Consider the following 22,047-nt stretch of genomic DNA (forward strand, 5'->3'; position numbering starts at 1 on the left):
ATTCAGTCTTTGTTTAAAAATTGTCATTGCCAGAAATGTGCTTCAAAGACTGTTTCTGCTAAAACTAGCTTTTGCATCACATTTCCATTCTAAGTATCTCCAGCCTTAACTTTCATCTACTTGCTTTACTTTGTCTGCTGAACTGAATAACCCATTAACAAAGTTGTGTTTCCTTGTAAGTACTTACAAACTCATCAAATTACCTTTTAACCTTTTCTTTCATTAACTAAATAGATCGAGTTCCTGCAGTGTTACTAAGAGATACTTCCTCTTGTTCTTTAATCTTTCAGTGCTGCCTTGATCGCTTTCAGTTATCAATGTCCTTTCCAGAACATGAAATTCCGGTTGTAATTCCATCAATGTTCAGTGCAAAAGCAGGATCAGCTTTGCATCTTTTTAAGAGATCTGGGGCTCCTTTTTTGGCCACAGAACTGAACTGAAGACACATTTTCCTTCCTAAGAGTTATGTTTCTGCTTAGATTAGAACTCATATTCATAAGGGACATTGTTTCTCCAAATTGAGTCCCCAGAGATACCCTACTTCCTTCATTTCTGGACATATGACCACCAGCTGGTCTTAATACTGTGTTTTTTATTTATGTCCACCTCACCCATGTGGTAAAATTTGGCTAAGCGTTAGATAATTGATCTTAAAATTCCCATTTTATGTGTCTTTCTCCTAGTCTACGTATATGTGAGAGAAAGTGTGCAATTTTTGATGTGCAGTAATATCATACATCACTTCTGATGCATCATAAAGCACTATAAATCCCTCTGCATAAGCCATCTATTATCTTAATTATATATTTCTCACCCAGTCTTTGTGTTATCTACAGTTCTCATCAGTGATGACTTTATGCTTCTTTCCACATCTCAGGCAGAAAAGTTAACTGGTGTAGGACTGGATCCCCGCTGAATCTCACTAAAAGCACACATCTTTACAGTGACATTCTGGTATGTAACTGCTTGCCAGTTTTAATCCATTTAATATGTGCAATGTTGATTCATTGCATTCTTAATCAACTTTTTTGCAATATATGGTACTGACTGCAAAAGATGTCTTGTAGAAACCCAAATATAGTGACATCATTAGCTCTATCAGCCCATTTGTAATCTCATTTGACAAAGATATCAAGTTATTCTGATGGATCTATTAGTCAGAAAAGCCCACCGAGTGGTAATAATTATACTGCCTCCCTTTTATATCATATTAATAGGTTCCTGTATCAACCATTCCTTTATTTCATCTGGAATGGATGATAGTCAGTCTAAAAATCTTGTAATTACCTGAGTTGTATTGTTTATTCTCTCTTAATTTTTTTAAAATTTTTTTAATACTGGTGTTACTTCTCTTTTTCTCGTCTTCTCGAACTTCCCTGGTACTACAAGATCTATTGAAAAAATCAACACCAATGGTCTGGAGGGACTTACATGTAGCACTTTTTGAACTCCCATATATTAATTTTGAGACTTAACCCTATAGATATGTCTAAAATCAGTAGCTCTTATTTGACATCTCATGCATTGTTGGAGTGAAAATTGCTTCATGATTTTCTTGTGAAGTGATCACACCATCTGATCCCTAGCCAAAGATACATCAGTTATTTATTGAACACTTCTGTCATTTCTGGATTATTTTTGGCAATTTTATACTTTCCAGTCACACTGTTAGGATTCCTTTTGCTCCTTTTATGTCCAAAATATCTTTCTGACTATTGTTAACCCTATTTACCACAGATTTGCATACTTTTGCTTCACTTACTTGTTTTCCTATGTTAAAAGTCCTAGCTTATAATCTCTACTCAAATGAACATAATCATAAATTTTCCTTTTTTTAGTTCCTTTTTTTTTTTAAATCATGACCTTTACTTTTATAACATGCAAGGTTTGTTTTGTAGCTGGTGTGGTCTTGAGCATCTCCCAGCGGTCATTCACCCATTGATTTGGATTCATGAGGACTCCCAGCTTCCTTAAAAAGTAATCCCAATGAAGAAAGGAAACAATAAATTAAATATAAGCCAAGAGTTCTGCAAATGGTAAGCTTCCATGGGGTGTCACCTGTCAGAGATGACAAGGCTATTTATCAAAGACTGTTCAGACAATACTACCCTATATTAGGGATGAGAAAACAGTCTAGCTGTGTTGACAAAAACTGTGCTGCTACCTTGCCTTCATGGCCAGAGAACTGCCCTGGCTCATTGCAGTTGCTAATGCAGATTTCCTGCATGCTTACAACTATCTGATTGGGTTTTGGGAGACTGTTTAACTTTTGTTTTGACTTTTGCCCGCATATTGCTGCTACATGTACTTAAAAAAAATAAAATTAAACCTGGGAATATGAGCTTAGTAGTAATACCATCACTGCAATGCAAAAGTAATGTCGTATTAATTTTGCACTGCAAAGTCAGTATATTAAAAGCGGATGTGTTCTATCGTCATAGTGGTGAAACTGCCACGACTCAACAGCACTGCTGAGTGTGAGAAAGCTACAGTAGGGATTGGTTGGATCTACCACCCCTAAATAATGATTTGTCTTTTGAATGTGATTTTCTTCTGCTTGATTAAAAAAATAATTGCCTGGAAACTTCTGAGAAATGGGAGACTTCTCCGAACAATTGAGACCATGAGAAAAATATAGACCAGGTATTCAAGTCAATGCCAGAAAATCTTTGCAATAGGTTTTGTGATCTTGTGAGTTCTTGTAACTGTAGAAATTTTAGCTGATTTTACAAATCTCTATCAAGTTTTTTATAAAACAAATAAACAAGATTTGGGGAACTGCATTGTGCAGTTGAGATTTTGCTTCTTGAGAACATTTTTTTTATTCCACTGGAACACACTGAATTTTGCAAATGATCACAGTTTTGACAAGTTCTTATACGCCCAGAAACAGATGTACAACTAATTTAAAAGGTTTATATGGTTGTAGACAAATAGTGTGGGGGTGGGTAACATGAAAATCAGATTTGTGGGCATCTTGAAAGTCTTTCCTCCTCCTCAATGAAATATACTGCTCTGCACTGATTTCTGATTATATTTATTTGACTAATTGTACCTTGATCCATGTGTAAAAAACACATGGATGAGTTTTATGCCAAGAGTGCTGACTCTTTAGCAACGAGGTGACAGACACATTATCAGGTGGCCAAAAAATTGTTGGGGAGCTTTTACAAAGTGCTGGCAGATGACAGCTTAATCACATGACTTTCTTCAAACAGACATGGACAACAAACTGGGATGAAAGTATCAAGCCTTTATAAACACCAACAGTGCTATCTCACACCCAGATCTTTGAAGATTCAAGGGATGGCCACGCTGTGGAGCAAATCTGTGCTTTGCCAGGTGCATTTTGCAGAGTAAAGGCCAAAAGCTGTACCAATATGTTCTCCTGTGCAGCTGTTCCTTGAAGCTTTTGAAAATCTGAGCAGGTGAACACCTGATTTGCTCTCTTCTCTGTAGACCATCTCTCCAGATATCAGCAGAGCCGTGTTATTGTACATGTAGCGCAGCTGCCATCATCCCACCTTTGCCTTCCAGCCTACAGCTTGTCCCTTCATCCAATGCACACTAATGCTTCCCAAAATTTCATTCCCATTTTGACATTACAGCTCTCCTAAGGCCCTTTGTCTTTTCCTGCTTTGGGTGGAGGTTAGTATAATGCTTCAAGTATTTTGGTCTGTTCCCTCTTGCATGGGACAGTGTAGAAAGAAAGACATTTCCTCAAGACCTGAAGCCCAAACATAAGCATGATGATTACAAAGTGGGTAACTCCTTATTTTCTTATACAATCTCTCAGCAGGCCACAATCTCTCAATGAGGTCACTGATATCACAGCAGCACCATATCACATTTTGCTCAATGGCTTTGATTTGCATACATATCATTGCTAATTTTAATAAAATAATGTATGCTACTAGCAAGAACAAAATACAAGCAAAGGAGAGAACCATAAAGGTACTTCAATCAGGCAGAATCAATTTTCAGTTATGTTTTTTGAAGATGTGTTTTAATTTACTTTACCAGGAACTTAGTGCCTGACAGAAAGTTTTGTGAGTGGATTAAGAGTAGAACTAAAATATGAGATAGATGATTAATTTTAAATAAGTAATTAGTTTTAACAGCTTAAGAACTTCAGAAGGTATGCATCAATGCTGGAGTTTGTGATCCATATTCTTGTTATGCTTGCCATATCCAAAATAAACCTGCCCTTACTTTACAGCTCTCACAATCTCCAAACTGTGCCAGTGCACAGTGAAAATACTCCACAGAATAATGGATAAACATTCCTTTCATAATTATTCAATTAATGGCTGAACATGCAGCTTGTTTGGTGGAACACATCCAGTTAGCAGGAGTGGAAAGCCATTAGCTAAGACACACTTAAAGAGCATAAGGCCAGTGCACAGCTAAGGCCATTTGGACATGGTTTCAGGATGTTTCAAGACATTTCCATGTGTCCTTGCTCTGTCAGACCAATACAGTCATTGTGCCACTACCTTAATTGTATGATCCTTTCTTAAATCCCATTCCTATCATTTCAAATGAGCCTGTCAGCTTACAAAAGAAGAATGATCTCTAGTGTGGACAACTGTTGTGGTTCAGTATCCAATCCTTTGCAATGGAGAAGCATTTCTTGTCACCACTGTGAGGTTTGTTCTTCAGTTTCTTTGGCTGTGTGTAATTTTGTAGTCTATGATCTCTGTTTTAATATGACAGGGAGAGAGGAGAATCCCTTGGAGAGTTCCCAGTTCTGATGGACATTTATCTTAGGTGAATTGCTCTACAGCCACTTTCTTTTTTCTTTGATTATAAGGTAAGCCTGGACAAATGCTTAAACCAAGAGCCTATTTTTTGAATAGCCAAAGCTAGCCGAGGCAAATCCCACTTTGTACTAACCTGAAATTAACCAATCTATCATTCCTGTCTCCAAGTTTAGATCTGCTTTTAAAAAGTGCTTCAACTTTGGCACTTAAGGTTTCCTGGTGCTGCGTGCCATGACAAGCAATAAAGTATTCAACACACAGAAAATTATGAAACCATACACGAGAAAGTTAACTCTCAGCTGTTTCAGTGTTGCAGTACAGGAAATAAAAGTGATCCTGGCTGTGCATGGACTGTGAATCTGTTAGGAGAGATTTTTCTGGCATGTGTATAATATCCACATTATAAGCAGAAGGTCGTTTTTCAGCTCCCGAGCCTTGGATGTAGATGAATTCCCTTCTGTAAGCCTATCAGTAAGTGGTAATGAATACACATAGGTTTTTCAGAAGCTTCTGCAGATGTCTTTCTTATGTCTGACTCTCTGATTTACTCCCTTCAGGTAAGAAGTGTGCCAGTTTTCCTTGCAAGTGTGATTGGATTCTTCAGTCCTTGGCACAATCCCATCAACCTCTGATATCTCTTATATTTCAGGCAAATCTTTATTGTTTCAGTTTCAGGCAGAGTCACTCAGCACAATGCTACAATGTAGCCTGTCTGGATTTTCTCACTTTTCTTCCTATTTCCCTCTTTAATATGATTGAATTCAAGACGTACACTGAAGCAGAGAAGGGTTCATTCTAGTAATTCTGATTGTCTTTAAGTCATGGAAGCTTTGCCAAGTTCCTCATCTTATATTGCATGAAAAATCACTCTCAGTGTGCAGAATTTTTTTATTTCTGCTCTAAATGCTTGATTCACTTGCTTTAAATGACTATCTTCGCATAAACTGCTCCTTACTGACATTGGTCTCAGCACCGCTTGTGTTGCCAGAGGTAGCAATTTGAACTCCATCCTACTAATCTGTCTTTGTTTTTCTGTTGTCCTGAGGGAGCAGAAAAGGGAGGAAGGTATAGCAAAACAAGTGTCATTATAGCACAGATACTGGGTTTGTTTTGGTTTGGTTTGGTTACTTATTTGAGTATTGTGCTCCTGTCAAAACTGTGCATTGCACCTTGTGTCCTCAGGACAATTGCTCACGCTCCTCTGACCTGTTGCAGCATTTCAGAAGTCTCTTCAGCTGTGTTTTCTAGAAAAGAAAAACAACAACTTTCATTATAAGGTTTTACTTTTCTCATTTCCAGTCATATGCTGATTGTGAGTCAAATGCTTCCAAGGCCTTTGCTCTGAAGCTGTGAACAGCATTGCTTTAAATAGCAAAGAATTTATATGTATTATGACTTGGGTCTGCAGCTCACAGTCAGGTAGTTTTACAGGCACCGTTTGTGCATCACCAGAAGCAGTTTAAGTCAAGAGTTGCCTTTGCTTTCCCTGGACAGGGCAGGAAGTGTCATGCAGGTGGCAGTTTGGTGCCTGTGCTTGGTGCCATACCACCATGGCATGTGACGGCACTCACTGCCTCAGTGTGTGAATTAGAGACATAGAACTCTGTTTGGTTTGTGGTGGAAGGGATTTTAAAGGTCATCTAGTTCCACCTCCTTGCCATGAGTAGGGACATATTTCACTAGACCACATTGCTCAGAACCCCAACCAACCTGGCCTTGAACACTTCCAGGAATGGGGGATCCACAACTTCTCTGGAGAACCTGTGCAAGTGTCTTGCCACCCTCATAGGGAAGAATTTCACCATAATATCTAATCTAAATCTACCCTCTGTCACTTCAAAACCATTACTGCCTTGTCCTGTTACCCATCTCCCTGGCCAGTCCTGGTGCTATGGACAAAGGAGACATACAGGCACAGGTAGTCACGTCAAAGTGGCAAATGGTGCCAGTTGATGAATTCACTCCTGCCCTGTAATCCACAGCAGGAATGCTGTGGGACTGATGCAGGAGACTGGTGATCCTCAAAATTTTCTCATATATATATAAAATCTTGACTATTGCTTAGGATGTCCTCAAACCAGTTTTATAGATGTTGGGAAAAGATACTTGGAAAATAGCATAACATGCTTTTCCTTTTCTGACAATCCTAGAAATGAGCTTTTAGATGTCATACAGGGCAGGATAGATAAGCCCTTGGTTTGATCCCATATTTTTTTTTCTTTTCTCTTGTATTTTCACATTGTCCTTAGCCAGAGCCCTACTTTTTGGTGGTATACAACAAACATGCTTAGTGTTTGCTGGATGCCTCTTGAAAACAGTACTACTGCTGAGCAGACAGGAATGCAGGTCCCTTTAGGATTAGGGGGTGCTCTGTTTAACTCTTACCAGTAGATATATGTGGAGGCAAATAAAAGTCCTGAAAGGGGCACATAGAAGTTTGGAAATGTGGATACTGATGTGATGTATCAAAGAACAGTGAGAAGCTTTTCTGAAACTATTGCTAAGCAGACTGAAATCAGCAATACTGTAAAGTTTGTGAGAGCCTGATTTTGTGATATTAACAGCCCCACTTCCTGTGTGAATAGGTTCAGATAAATTCATGTGACTACTGAATAACTATGCACTGCTTATCTGATTGAACTTCCAGTCATAAAGATTCAGCATTTCTTGAAGGTTTGCTCAGCTATGGAAATCTTTAGTGAGACATTTTAACTATGAGATCACAGGCAACATCAGCTGGTGAAATCTCCTATTTCTATGTCTCTAGTATCATATAAATATTTTCTTCTTTGGGCTCCTGTTTGTAACACTTTCTCTCTCCTAGGAGTCTGATCTTATATTTAAAACAAGGACTATTAATGAGGTGTTATGGAATGTTAGTTTAGGATCACTGATGCACACAACCTTACTCGGCTGCAGTGAAAAAAAATACATTATGCATATTTGTAATAATAAAGAACAGCTTTAATTCCATGCCTACCACAGAAAGTGTGCTGTAAATAATACACTGTCCAAAGTTAATCGGATTAAGTTTTGTTTTAATTAAGGCAAATATCATGCCCCTGTTTAGTTCAATTGAATATATTGCCATTAATAAATTACTTGAATTTTCTTTCACATTATGTGGTTTGTAGAAGAGTATTATCTTTTAATATGTTGATATCTTGGAAGTCTTTCCATTCTTAGTACAGTCTCAAACTTGTAGGCTAAAATGTTGTGTATTGAATGTTTAAATGTCACGACACTAAAATGTTGGCAAAATTTAACTGTCATGTTCTTTTTTACCTTTTTCCCATCAGTTCTGTACCTGGAATTGATACCTGCTCAGAGCTTTTAAACACCCTTTTCTCTCTGTATGTAGTTAAATACTCTTCTAGCTCATGATTCTTTAGCTAGAGTGTAGCTAGAATTAATACATTTGCAAGCCCATAATATCAGGCAAAGGGAAAATGTGGATATCTAGGAGTTGCTACACCTGAGCTGTGCCTGAGTCTCTTCTCACTCTCCTAGGCTGGGTTCTTTAACTCCATTCGGTTCTTATCAGCTTTCTTTATCACCACTTCTGAGTCTTACTCATTGCCACCTTTCTTCTTCGCTTTTATAGCCCATCCTAAAGCTGCTTGTGGAAAGTGCAGCTCTGCCATGCAACAGAATACAAATATCTGCGTGTTTCATGCAAGGACAGCAATACTGGGCAAGCATCCATGGGGAGGAATCATCAACAGGTGAAATGAATGTGCAGGAGGCCTTGACCGGAAACCAGTAGTAAAACCACCATTAAGATAACTGAGGCCCAGGGACACTCGGTCTTACTGGTAGTACACCAGAGCCTATAGTAGTTTTAGGTATAGAGTTTGTTTCATCAATTTAAAAATGCCAGTATGTTTTCCATTGAGGTTATACTGATGATTATATTATGCATCCAAAGTATGTATTATCCTTGTTATTTAAGATTAATATATGTATTAGGGTAGGAACTGGATGACCCTGTATGGATTTAAATACCTAAAAACAGAAGAGAGGAATTGTTTGTAAGAACTTGTAGGATGGCTCCAAACATAAAAATTCCCAAGCTAAAGAAAGCTCTAAGGTGTATGCTTCATCCTAAATGATGAAATGGGGCATAGGCATACACCTGGAGCTGAGCAGGGCCTCAATACTGTCACAGAAATAGGCACTGTGGAAAGCAAGGTATTCAAAATTTTGGCTTCAGTGTTTTGGTTTTCCAAATTAAATGCTGGAACTGTACGGAAAGAAGTGTTCTCCTGGAGGTGCAGTGAGAGTGGTAAGGTTTGACATGTCATGAACCTTTAGGCCACTCAGAGTGGAGGTGTGAGTCCGAACTTGGCACAAGCTGGAGGATGCTACTTCATCAAAAGGTAAGACACAACAGGTGAGTTGGTGGGGTCATGGTGCTCCAGAGAAGAAAATATCTTCTGAACTCTGCCAAGCAGTCTGTAATTACAGAAGGTGCTGTCTTGTATGGGAGGCAAATTTGATTCCTCCTGCATAAGAAAGAGGGCTTCCCTGACCCATGCTGTGACACAAACCGACTGTTAGAGTGGACCACATCTTATTTTGGGGGGAAGTTGCTGCTCCAGAACCAGTATTTTGTAGAGGGACTTAGCAGGTATGATTCCTTAATCACTTTCTTGGAGGGAACAGCTTACTGCTTGTACCTCAACACTAGGAAAAGAAGAGGGATCTGCCCACCTTTTCTGGAGATGTCAGAAGCCAACTGTCCAGGTGGTGTCCTGAGCCAAGATGTGACCGTGTGACATGCTGCGGTGTCAAGGAATACGGACATACCAGAGATGAGGGAAAATGTCATTGCCTCCTTATAGCACAAGTAAGCGAGTAGATGCCAGACTTCATCTTTATCTTGCTAGTCGCTTGGCTTATTCCTCATTGGACTGCCTTGGAGATTGATAGAGCAAAACCAGTGGTGCTAGTGGGAGGGAAGCAGCCTCAGTTACAATGACGAGAAAGTTACTCCCAGTTCTGTGAGCTGGTGGGAGATGGTTGTGCCAGAATCATTCTGAAGCTGGTGAGAGCTGTTGTGGTACACCCTCCCAGATGCTTCAGTTTCCAGTGCTGTCACCACTCGTCCCCTGCACCTCACAAAAGCTCATAAACTGGATTAAGGCAAGCTTTGGATTAGACATCTTATTGGATTCAGCATAGGAATAGTGATGGAGCCAGAGCACAGTTGCTCTTTAGGACATTTGTAGTGTCACAGGCTGTCACATGACCTGCATCTGTTGAGCTGATGTGAGGACAGTATGAACACAGAATATGCAGGAGTGTGCTGTGGGAGGACAGAGAGTGTCAGGCCACTTTGTGAGAAACACTGTCACTCTATGCGCAGACCTGCTGAAATTAGGAACTAGAGTTGTTGGCTGTGGCATGGAAGATTATTCACACACATTAAAATTCTTCACTCAGAATGTGATATAAGGCAGCTTGTAATGTTGCTGTAAGGTCTGTGGCTAGTGCACTATGCAGTTATGAAGATTTCAAAATATCTCTTGACAGTAAGAGTTCTGGAATTTTCTTTGCTTCCATGGTTTGAAATGGACAAAGTCCCATGAGCTTAGTTGCACACCACAAGAGCCATTTATTTGCTTGGCTTTGCGTTTTCTTTTCCTTAGATAATGTTGAGATTCTGTTACTGGAGTGATGAAAACTATTTCTGGCTTTGCTCTTTCAAACTGAATATTGTTTTTCAGGATCTGCTGGATTGTTATTAAGCCAATAACTGCATATGATAACAGTGAATGAGGGATGATGATGGCTATGCTTCATGAACGAAGATTTGGGAAGGGCTCTACCCACGTCGGTATGTCCTTTGAGCCTGCACGGTGGATTTTTCAGGTGAGGCACAGCATGCACAGAACTGGCCCCACCCTTTAACTCCTCAGGTTCATCTGCCATGGCCAAGAGACCTTGGATGGTGACAGTGAAGTCCTCAGGACTAGAACCTACAGCCTTCGGTATTCCCAGGAGGTCTCCCAACCAAGTACTGACCGGGGCTGACCCTGCTTAGCTTCCGAGATCTGATGGGTTGGGTGTCAGGGTGGCATTGAACTGCCTCATATGATAACAACTACAGAAATTAATAACAATAGCATATGAATGGTATAATATTTCTTGAAGTTTTCTGTCAGTATGTCTAATTTTCTTACTTGGGTGATTGCTATTTTGCCTTCAAATAAAAGTAAAAAATAAGATATGGTGAGAGTCATGATTTGTCATCCCAACTGGAATTAGTCATTGGTCATCAAGATGCTAATGAAATTATCTGTTTCTAAAGCATTAACCTTATTTTACTAACATGTAAGGATAATTCCCAACATAGCCAAATTATTTGACAAATTCTGAAACCTTATTTGAGTTGGATTCATCTTGCCTGACTTCGGGCACTCTGGTAATCAGGTGTCTATCCTAGTCCAGTCACCCTGGCTATTTCTGTCATCAGTAGAGAAGGGTATGTTGTCTGAAGATGGCACCCTGCTTATCTCAGATTCTCTGTTGTGGGATGGGTCAGATCACAGTCAAGGTGCTGACTTCTGTCCACTGACTCAGGTCTGGACAAGTTTAGGGTGACATGTGAGCCTGACACCTTAGCTGGATCAGTCCCTGTAGTCCCACGTTACTGGGAGAAGCCACTGTGTCCCAGATTCAGCAGGGCTTCCCCTGGATCAGAACAGTTACTGAAAAGGCTGTTGTGTACCCATTGTGTTGTTGAGTTGTTTTCTGTGACATGTGGCTCAGGCACAGAAATGAAACAGAACAAGGTAATTTAGAACAGACACTCAGAAGGTAGCCCTGAGCAGGGAGGCAGAGTGGGCATGGAGGGAGGCATGATTTGTAGCTCTGCTGCCAGTCCCTTGGGGAGTTAAGCCTCAAAAGTTGTAGATGTTCCATCCCTGGAAGTGCTCACGACCAGGCTCGATGAGTATCTGAGCAGCCTGGTCTAGTGGAAGTCGTACCCGTCCATGGCAGAGGGATTGAAACTAGATGATCTTTAAGGTCTCCTCCAACACAAACCATTCAGTGATTCTGTGATTTATTCGTTTAGTGGGTATGATGTCTGAGCCTGTGGCTCTGATTCAGTATTTTTGGTTGTCCCAGACTGGCTTGCTTTCTTGGCTTTACGTCTGGCAGCACTGCAGCTAAAAAGCTCAGGTCTGGGGCATCCTCGGTGCCCTGGGAGGGGGCCAGCTTATTCCCCGGAGTTCCCCTTTTGCCGCCGGCTTCGGGCACTGGGCAGCACGGCGGCTCAACAGGTACAGGCAGCCGGGCTCCCACAGCCGGACCGCGAAACGTAGGGCCGGGGGCAGAGCCCGGGGGCAGCCCGAGGGTGGGATTAGCCCGGGCGGCGGGGGCCGTGCGGGGGCTACGGCGGGGGCCAAGGCAGCGCGCCCGCCCCCTCCGAGCCGCCCGGCCCCACCCGGCCGCGGCCGCGGTGCCCCTCCCGGGGCAGGGGCAGGCGGAGCGGGGCGTGGGGGACCGGAGCGGGCGAGGCGTGATCGCTCGAGGCCCCTCCTGCCTGTCGGAGAAGCCTTAAAACACCTCGGCGAGGCGCGGAGCCTCACACTCGAGAGCCCCGACGCACGGGCAGACGCGCTTCGCCGAGCCGGGAGCCCCTCCGCTTCAGCCGCCGCCGTGAGTGCCGCGACGCGGCGCGCATGGGGACGAGCATGGGGACGGGAATGGGAACGGGCATGGGGACTGGAGCGGGAGCCGGGAGTGCGGAGCGGTCCGGGCCGGTCAGGGAGTGCACTGGGCCGGCCGCGCTGCACCTGCCGTCGGGGCAGGTGCTGACGGCATCTCTCCTCCATCCCGCCCCGCCGTGCAGATGCAGGGTACCGTGAGGCTGTGGGTGTCGGTGCTGACTTTCGCCCTGTCGCTGCTGGTCTGCCTGGGCACGCTGGCAGAGGCGTACCCTTCCAAACCGGACAGCCCTGGCGAGGACGCCCCCGCAGAGGACATGGCCAGATACTACTCTGCGCTGAGGCACTACATCAACCTCATCACCAGGCAGAGGTAGGCAGTGCGGGACGGCAGACATCCCCTTTTCCATCTCCCCGGGCAGATTTTTGCTTGGTGAGGCTCAGGGGAGGAAGGTGGGGTGCCCCTTCACGCTGGGTGTCTATCCTTGTTTTCCCCACCTACGTGGAGAAAGATGTGGTGCACAGACTCCCTTTAGGGAGTTGCCTCTGGATCCAGAGCTGAATTTCCACCACCCAAGCTGGCAGAAGGGGAAGGGGTGTCAATGGTGCATCTACTTTCACAGACCTTTCTAGCTCAGACAGACTGGCAGTCAGGAGCCTGAACCACATGGCTTGCATGGAGAGAGCCCCCCAAAAGGGAAAGAAAACATAACCAACCTGGGAGCTGGAGGAAGCTAGACAGGGCTGTAGAAGCAGTTTCCCTCATCTGTCGCTGCCACCCACTCTAGTGAAGATTTTGATGGGAAAAAGTGCCTGCTGAGGAGATGTAATAGTCCACATGCTTTGTGGTTTGCCAGCTATCTCATGCAGCTGTGCGTGCAAAGAACCCACTAGTCCTAACAAAAACCTTTCTCAAGATCACAAGCAAAAGCTCAAGCCCAATATGAAAGAGAAAAGAGTGTGAACCTAAGCCTGGCTCTAAACTGTGCTTGTTAAAGTAGAGGTAAAGGCTCAGTCTGAAAAAAACCCCTAGCAAATTATTATAAAACATCATCTTCTTTGAGAACATCTGTCCAGTTAGACTGTGTGATTGAGAGAAGTTTCCCCTGAGGTACCACAACATTGTGTGACCCAAAAGAGTTTTGACATCTGTTAATATCAAAACCAGATGAGAAATCTAAAATTAGGCTTTTGTTTGTCCCTCTAGAACTCTGAAGAATTAAATTAAAAAGGAGGGTATCATGTAGCTGAGAGCTTTCCCAGCAAGCCCATAACAGAGTCTGCCAGTGCACTAATAGCATGAGATAGATGAAGAAGCTGATAGAAATACTGTTCTTCAGTCCTGAACTTTTAAAGCAATATTCATGACTTGTTCACGTGTATGGCATGCTTCTGGATGACTGTCTGTGCTGAGATACTTTTTGTCTAGATTGCTGCTAAAATAATCTGATCCTCAAGTTCTGCCTCTGCTGCCCTTTTGCCTTGCATATGGTGGGATCTCCAGGCTGGTCTCTCATCCCTTCTTTTCTTCTTTCATCTCCCATTTCAAACGTGGCTCCTATCCAAAGCCAAGTCCTATTTAAAAACAAAAAAATACAAATCCAAATACAACCAGACAAACCCTTCTTTCTCTATTTAACCTCCATTTCTGGTGTGTGCCTTGTATGCTTACTTTAATGTTGACTGTATAGCTTTTTTTCTCCATTTTCTGGGTTGAACCTGTAAAAATTAGAGATTTAGACTGCTTTCATTCTTTTGTGTGGATTTGGGGTCTGAAATGAACTGAAATAGTTATTGTTGCTGATGGATAAAATTTAAATTTTGTTCTTTAGATTTTACCCAGATTTCCTACTCACCTTCATATTTAAAGGAATGGAATTGACCTTAGAAGTACAACCACGTTCGCAGAAAAAAGCACTACAATGACTACTTTGTGATACACATTTAAAACTTGAGTACATAGGTTAACTAAGAAAACCAAAAATGTGCACTCTTTCCACTGAGTGGTGAATTAACAGTCCAGAAATAAAGCACTTTGGTAGAACCTCCTCGAGGTTCCCGGTTTGACAATGACACAGACACTTACAAAATGAATTAATAACTTTTGAAGCACTTTGGATTGGTCTGTTTCAGCAGATGTGCTCTAAGTTTTCTCTCTTTTTACAGCTTTTTACCTCTGCTTTTTGTGTATAGTACTGTGACAGGGGGAAGCTAAGGTGTCCAGACACTCTCCTGCTCCTCCTGAGGGTGAATGAGCAAGCTGTGCTCAGCTTCTCACCAGAACTGCTGCCAGTAAGATGAAGCAGTGAGCACATGTTGGCAAAGGAGGAGAAGAGGAGATCCCTGCTTTTTTCATTTCATGTTCACCTGTCCCGCCTTGTTTGATGTTCCTGTGATGTGATTATGAATAACCTCCTGTCTCATCCTCCTGCCTTCTGCTTCTGGTTTGACCAAAGCATTTGAGTCCTGTTTCCCTCTGAGCTACTACAACCCACAGGGTCTTCACTCCAGCTCCCATGAAGTTTCTTCCTTCCAGGTTATCTTTCTCTTCTTGTCTTTAGAGCATGTCTGGCTGTCTGCTTTGCTCTCTCTCTTCTTTAAAATCCCTCCTTCAGATCCATTTTACTTAGCTTTAGACATCAGTGCCTGTCAGCTTTATACCCCTTTAAGTTCAGCTGAGGGAAATGGTGGTACATGGTACAGGTCACCAGGCCTGTTTCAGGATTCTTTTTTCTGATGAGATCCTTTGTTCCTTATATGCCAGCTCTTTATGACTTAAAAGAGAACCCAAGGTGATCAGCACAGATGCAAAGTCCTGCTCTGTAGTGTCTGTTTTGATTAGTTCCACCTCTGTCTCCCAAACCACCCTGTAGACTTGCCTCATATTTCTCTACCACACTGTTCAGGAAGCTTTTTCCAGAGCTCATATTTACTTGAATGACTCCTCCTTCTGCTGCTTGCTACTACCTGTATTCCCTCTTGCCAACATGCCGTCTTCTTTCCTTCTAACTTGTAGTTTGTTCATCAATCTGTGGCTCTTCTGTGCTGTTGCAAAACAGTAAGGCCATTTCTGCTGGAGGTGGCTCGAACTATAGATAGGGCAGAGAGTGTCTAAACTGTGTCTGACCTGGACAGTGCTGATGCTCCTGCTTTATGCCAATACCTTTTAATGGGGAAGAGGGCAGTTCTCAAGAGCTTTGGTTTCTTGGCAGTTTTCTGAAACAGACCCACATGTTTCTGAGATTCCTCAGCTCCTGTTGCGAGCCTTGGACATTGATGGAGTTTGACTCCCAAGACCCAGGTTTGTTGTAGGAAGCTTTGAGATTTTGCTGAATCTGTGATACTATGCTCCTAATCAGAACAAGTGTGTTTACTCCTCAAATCCCGTTGGCTTCAGCTGGATCTGTGAGTTATCAGCATGCCCCAAAATAGGCCTTGCTGTCTCAAACTGAGAATAAAAAGTGACCAGGTATTTCCACCTGGCTTGGAGCCTTGTCCTTTTAAAACAGCCATGATATTTGATAAAAGTGTTTCCCAAACAGAAAATAGAGGCCTGGCTTTCTGTGTTCTTGTTATCTCAGAACTGGAAAGGGTAGACAAGGAACAAAACATGAAGCAGCTGGAGCAAAGATCTCTCAAGGCATTTGCATCAGAAAGAGATTGACTTTGTCAAGAGAGAACCTGCTTCTATTTAGTATGTCTGTAGCATGGTTGTTTCCCAGGCACAAAATTACAGGGCAGACAGGAGACTCAGGCATCTTCCTGACACAGAAAGAACAGCCGTTCTTTGGCCAGCCCAGCTGGTTGCAGTCAGTGAGGACAAGGTGGATCCATCCAGCAGAGGTAGCAGCAGTAGTCTAGCCAAGACACTGAAGGGACTCATGAAATATATCTCCCCAACACTTCCCCCAATCTTCATTATTTGAGTGAATCTCTGCATTCAGGGTGGCTGCTACCTATTTCTTACTCAAACAAAACTTTCTGAGAGATTCGTGGCAGTTTTGTGCAAGCATGAGCTGGTAGAGCAAGTTGTTGATCTGTTAAATCAATTTCTTTAACATAATGGAAAATTAGATTCCTCCTCAATTGAAGTCCAGGTCACATCCATATTAATCAGAGTAGTCAACTAGAAAGAAAGAAATCCCTTTGTGGTGCTGAAGTGCAAGGTATTTGATTCAACATCATGCCTGATTGCATTATTGTAATAGCATTTTACTGTGTTCTTTTTAAATACCTACTTTCAGTCGGGTTAGATTAAGAAATTAACTTTCTGAAACTGCTGGTTTGTCTTTCTGGAGCACAGGTGATGTAATAAAGTGATTAAGGCAAAGCAAAATATGAAGAGTTGAATAAAATGATTGAAAAGTGAGGTATGTTTCCCCTTTTCAGGAAGTTATGGAATCAACAGTTAAAACTGCTAGCTTTTTATATGTAGTTTGAGGAGGTTTGGGAGGTTTTTGCCACCAAAACTAAGTCAGTGGTATGGCTGGGGTCACTGAAGAAACATCTTGGTAGTAATGTAAGTTTTTAATTACACTTTTGATTTTTCTGAAATCAGAATTTCACTCAAGCAATATTGACGAAGCTATTCTTATACTTTGTGATTCAGACTAATTGCATATACAATGATCTTAATTCTTTCCAACCAAGGGATTGTTTGCTCATAGGTATCACTCTTCGGCTAATGAATCCATATAGTGATGAAACGTCTGTCAAGCACGCTGCTCCTTGTCACTTCTGTTTTCTCAGGAAAAGAGATCAAATTTCATCCCAAGAAACAGAAATTGCAATACTTGTAACTGTTGAATCATGCACAATGTCCAGAATTAAAAAAAAAAGGCAAATAAAAGGCCCACTGCTGTGTAAGTATAGGATAAAGGTAGCCTATGACATTCCATTTAACTGGAGAAGAACTCTGAATGAGCAAGTTTTCATTCCCATAGCCACATGGTTCAGGATGATTACCGTGAGATGGCTCAGCTTTTGCAACCTAATGTGTTGCGTGCTGGACAGCCTCAAATGTATTTGCTATCTTAAAAAATCTCGGCTGATTCCTTGGCTAGTCTGGCACACTGAGTTTGATTTTCTATTCCTAATGGATAAATTCTACTCCTGACTTTAATTTTTTCTGATGAAAGAAACAGTATCATCCAAACCAATGAGAAAGTTAATGAGATGATGGAGCCATTTGTGGGCAAGAATGACATGCTTGGAAGGTCACGTCACAACTAAGTGAATTAAAATTAAAATACTTGCTGGAAAGTGGTATTTATGTCTGCTTTACTATTTTTTCTGAAGAAAAAATGACTAATTGTTCCATGCTTAGTCCTCCTTTGTAAAAACTGACATAAACAAAAATATAACTTTCTTTAATTTTTCCTTAGGTATGGAAAGAGATCAAGCCCAGATACACTCATCTCAGACCTCTTGTTGAGGGAAAGCACAGAAAACATTCCTAGATCCAGGTGTGTATGAAGAGGTTTTGTGGTGGCTTTCAGTTATAGTTTTAACAGTCTCATTTGTTATCAGTGAACACATTTCACAGAGAGAAAACATATGGCACCGACTGCTGTTAAACTTGTCCTTTAAAAAGTGTTTTTCATTCCTCTTTTTTTAAGAGATAGCACTGTCTATGATTGCAAGAAATGCCTTACCAAATATAATACAGTCCATACTCCTTATTTCCTGATTTTGGGAATCATACCTGTTACTTGGAGGAAGGGAAGCATTCCTAAGGCAATTGCCCCATTCTGGACTTTATTACACAGAATTGTATGCCGATGCTTGATGATGATTTCTTATGTAATAGAGCTCCAAAGATGGCATATTTGTGCTCATTTGATACTCACACAGGTGGTAAATATGCACTCACATTAACTCTTACACAAATGCACTTCTATGACTTGTCTTTAAAATACATTTGGTTTGTACCTAATATTTTACAAAGGGAAAAAAAGGCCTTTATATTTCAATTTGCACTTGGTTTAGAGTAAGAGTGGTGTTTCAAACAAAGCTCAAATATACATAATGTATTTATCTAGTTAGGTAATGACACTTTAGCGATAATGTAAAATACAGTAGTAGTGACTGCAATTTACATAGCTGAAAAGTAAGTATGTTGAAAAGGTAAGATATGGGGGGGTTCTGGCTCATGAAGGAAAATACTGGTTTTAATTTTACTCACAATCAAGCATGGATGAACTCAGTTTAAGCCTTTACTGATATTCTGAAGTTTTCTGGTAATACTTCTACTGCAGAAGTAACTGTTTCATGCAGTTGTCATCTCAGGAGCCTACAAGCAAGTGCTCTGCACTCTCATCTGCTCTGCAAAGGCTCAGTTAGACTAGTTAAGTACTTAAACATAATAGTCTGTAGCACTGAATTTAGTGCGTGATCATGACACTGAAAGGTGGCCAAAATGTCTCCTGCCATCAAGGGAGATTGTTCATGAGACTTGTGGTTCTGTGCATAGTGAGACCATTGAATTATGTTTTGATGACTAACTGCAGCTGTGGGGATGCAGTTTCCTCTGCAGATGCTTATCTAAGAAACTGCATGGAGTGTAGTGAAATGTATTAGACTATTTTGTGTTTGGTAATGACAAGGCAGAGCCATCACATAATGGGAAATTTCCACTGCCATGAATTTGAGGCAACACACAGGGTAGTACAAAGTCTAATATTCTCTGTAATTTTCACCCTTTCATAACAAAACTTTATGATTATTATTATTATTATTGTTTCAGTAATGCTATTTATAACACACCGGGGAGCAAAAATTCATCAGCAAAATAAACAACTAGTCTGCATTTAAGATAAAGAATTGATGAGAAGAAGATTTTTATTTCATACCCCCTGTAACAGCACTTTAAACTGAGTATGGTATTTGTCATTCATCAGTGACAGTTACAGGAGTCCTGGGAACAAGGAGTCTAGTTTCCCATGGATATGTTTTCTAGGATAAAACCCTGTATGGTTTCTGAACCCCACTCCAGCTCCATGTGAGGGTATAATTAAATCTTCTTTCTATCTAGTCCTATGTTCCATGGCACATCAGGAGATTAATATCTCTGAAATCTGTGTACCTCTTGCTGACTTGGTTCAAATTGTCCAGAAGGTGTGAAACCTGGAGGGGAAGTTAGTGGAAACACACAGGGGTGAAGAGCTGGACACATAACAATATGCCCAGGTACAGCTTGGCTGCCTGAGCCTTCCTCCTGGAGGAAACGAGGCTGAATGAATGACAGGCAGGCTGCTATTACTCCGAACTTAAATTAAGTAAATGTTTTAGAAATAGTTACCTATGAAGCCAGTTGTGGAGCAGGTGTAATTTGCCCTCAGTGAATCACTGACAGAGAGAGATACCATGTGAATTCTCAGGAACTGAACTTTGTAACTAAATATTGGATATTAATAAATGACTTAATTGTATTCAGCTTGACTGACCTGATTTGACATTCTACTTCTGCTGACTAAAATATGCCCAGAAGTGTTTTGTAGTCTAGGTGCATGTGTCACCATATGAGAAATTTCAGAGAGATTCTTATAGAAACAACTTACAAAATAGGAAGATAAAGATTAAAAATAAAAAATTATGTGCCTTGACCTGAGTACAGGTAAGTTCTTATGACAGAAACACATGATGTGGCATATTTCTGATCTTGTCCATCTTGTGGAGTGATGAGAAAATGTTTAGTATGCAATAGCAGGATGTATCTCTCCTAATGCTGCCTCTTAGATGTCTAGTGTGAAGTACTTGTCTAGGTTGCCTTTGCAGTCAATTAGTGTGGTGGGTATCTCCAGAATGAGCTTTCCATGTGTTTAATGGGTTTTATTATTATTATTATTATTATTACTGTATGTTGCAGGTTTGAAGATCCTTCGATGTGGTGATGGGATATTCAGCACATCTTCAAAACTTTTCCTAGTTTTCAATTCATACTTCATGCCTATGAAGAAATCATAGCATCATCCCCAGTGCATGCAGCCATTGTACTGAAGTCTGAAGAGTATTTCCTTCATCATCTTTGTATATACCTTTATTTAAATAAATTATTTGTGCATTCCAAAATATAACATACTAAATGAAAAGAACCAGCCATGTCACTGGTATAAAAATGCATTGTTTAAACTATTAAAACTGAATTATAATCTCCCTGTAGTCTGAATTAGTGTGGACAACAATAGCGTCACAGTTATTACAGTAATTACTGTGCAAAGTAAGATAAAGACATTATTTATTGTGACTTCAGACTCAGCTTGGATGCTTGATGTATGCAAAACTGTTAAAAAATAATTTATCACAGACTGCATAACTTGGGAAAATAGTGTTTTGAGAGGCAATTTTTCAGAATGAACATACCAAAATCTTACTCAGTCCTTGCACTGACAAATATAATAAAGTTAATGGCATTTTCAAAATACAAAGGAGTAAGTCACTGCTTAACTCTGCTAACTCCTCAAAACTGGTTTGAAGCTTGGTTGTAAGCCTGACTTAGTAATTATAAATGAAACAGATGTAACATCTTTGTTTTGGAGCTATGCAAAGTAGCCGGAAGTACTATCTTAAGTAACTCAGAAACCAAGACAAAACTTTATTTATGCCTGATAAGAGACATCTAACATTGACTAAGGCCTTGTAAAGTGGTACTCTGAACTTCTCTCATGTGGAGGCATTCATGGATTCTGTTTTCCATGAGAATGTACACAGAATAGGAACAAGGCAAACTATCTCCACATTTTAATTTTCTTATTTTTAAATTTTATAGGTTTATTCACTACCCAGATGGGGGACTTGGACACACTCAAAACTTTTACTCAAAGTAACATGATATAATGGCAGCATGCTACCCTTGTTATTAAGTGGTTTTAGTTCACAGATACATGTTTTGCAGTATGGTTGTGCATGACAAAAATGCTGGTCTGTGATTCCTGATACACAACTTCTTTTCTTTAGACACTGTGACTAAACACTGCATAAAGCAGCACATAAAAAAGTTCCAAACTGGAAAAGAATTAGCGTGAAGGTTTAATGTATTTACATCTCCTTCCCACTTCTCAAATGTTTCCACAGGGCTATTGCCCCCAGGAGTGATGTGTCAGTGCAATTCCAAGTTTCTATAAATGCGTTTGCAAAGTGTTACTATCTTACCGAGTCTGGCCAGCTTTTGTGATCACACTGTCTACAGTGAAGCATAACATAGTTTTCCTTTTCATAAAACACTTGGGTGTCATTGGAATGAGCAAATTTGGGTTTCAGCAGCAATACTTTGACTTACAGACTTGGTGATGGGTTCCACAGTGGTATATGTGAAACTTAAGAGCAGTATAGATTCACAAAAATGTTTGTGAACCCCAATGGCACAAACCATTGTCACCCACGGCAATAGCCAATGATATTCAGAGTTACTGCTCCAGGATGGCCACTAGTTGCTGCAGCTAGCAGAAGTCCATCAACCAGGACCTGCTAGAGTAGAGTACACAGAAAGTTTGCTGTAAGCAATTATTAAAATGAAAATTGGAAATTATTAAGCTATATGATATACAATATCTTTTATTCCTACTAATTCTTAGTATCTCTATATATATACTAATGACCATATAAATTAT

General features: G+C 40.9%; 1 protein-coding gene across 1 annotated transcript; it reads left to right on the plus strand.

The window, feature by feature from the left end:
* The first annotated feature begins 12,325 nt into the window (after positions 1–12,325).
* Positions 12,326–20,599, plus strand: NPY (neuropeptide Y). Its single transcript, XM_071560931.1, has 4 exons — positions 12,326–12,431; positions 12,625–12,812; positions 17,824–17,904; positions 20,307–20,599. Exons 2-4 carry the CDS (start codon positions 12,625–12,627, stop codon positions 20,329–20,331), a joined length of 294 nt encoding a protein of 97 aa, XP_071417032.1. The 5' UTR covers positions 12,326–12,431; the 3' UTR covers positions 20,332–20,599.
* The last annotated feature ends 1,448 nt before the right edge of the window (positions 20,600–22,047 follow it).

Source organism: Pithys albifrons, chromosome 7 (genome assembly GCF_047495875.1).
Source record: "Pithys albifrons albifrons isolate INPA30051 chromosome 7, PitAlb_v1, whole genome shotgun sequence".
NCBI classification, from domain to species: domain Eukaryota; kingdom Metazoa; phylum Chordata; class Aves; order Passeriformes; family Thamnophilidae; genus Pithys; species Pithys albifrons.

Coding starts and splice junctions, on each gene's coding strand:
- NPY (XM_071560931.1), top strand. CDS start 12,625: ATGCAGGGTACCGTGAGGCTGTGGGTGTCGGTGCTGACTTTCGCCCTG. Junction 12,813..17,823: donor AACCTCATCACCAGGCAGAG/GTAGGCAGTGCG, acceptor ATTTTTCCTTAG/GTATGGAAAGAGATCAAGCC. Junction 17,905..20,306: donor GAAAACATTCCTAGATCCAG/GTGTGTATGAAG, acceptor TGTATGTTGCAG/GTTTGAAGATCCTTCGATGT.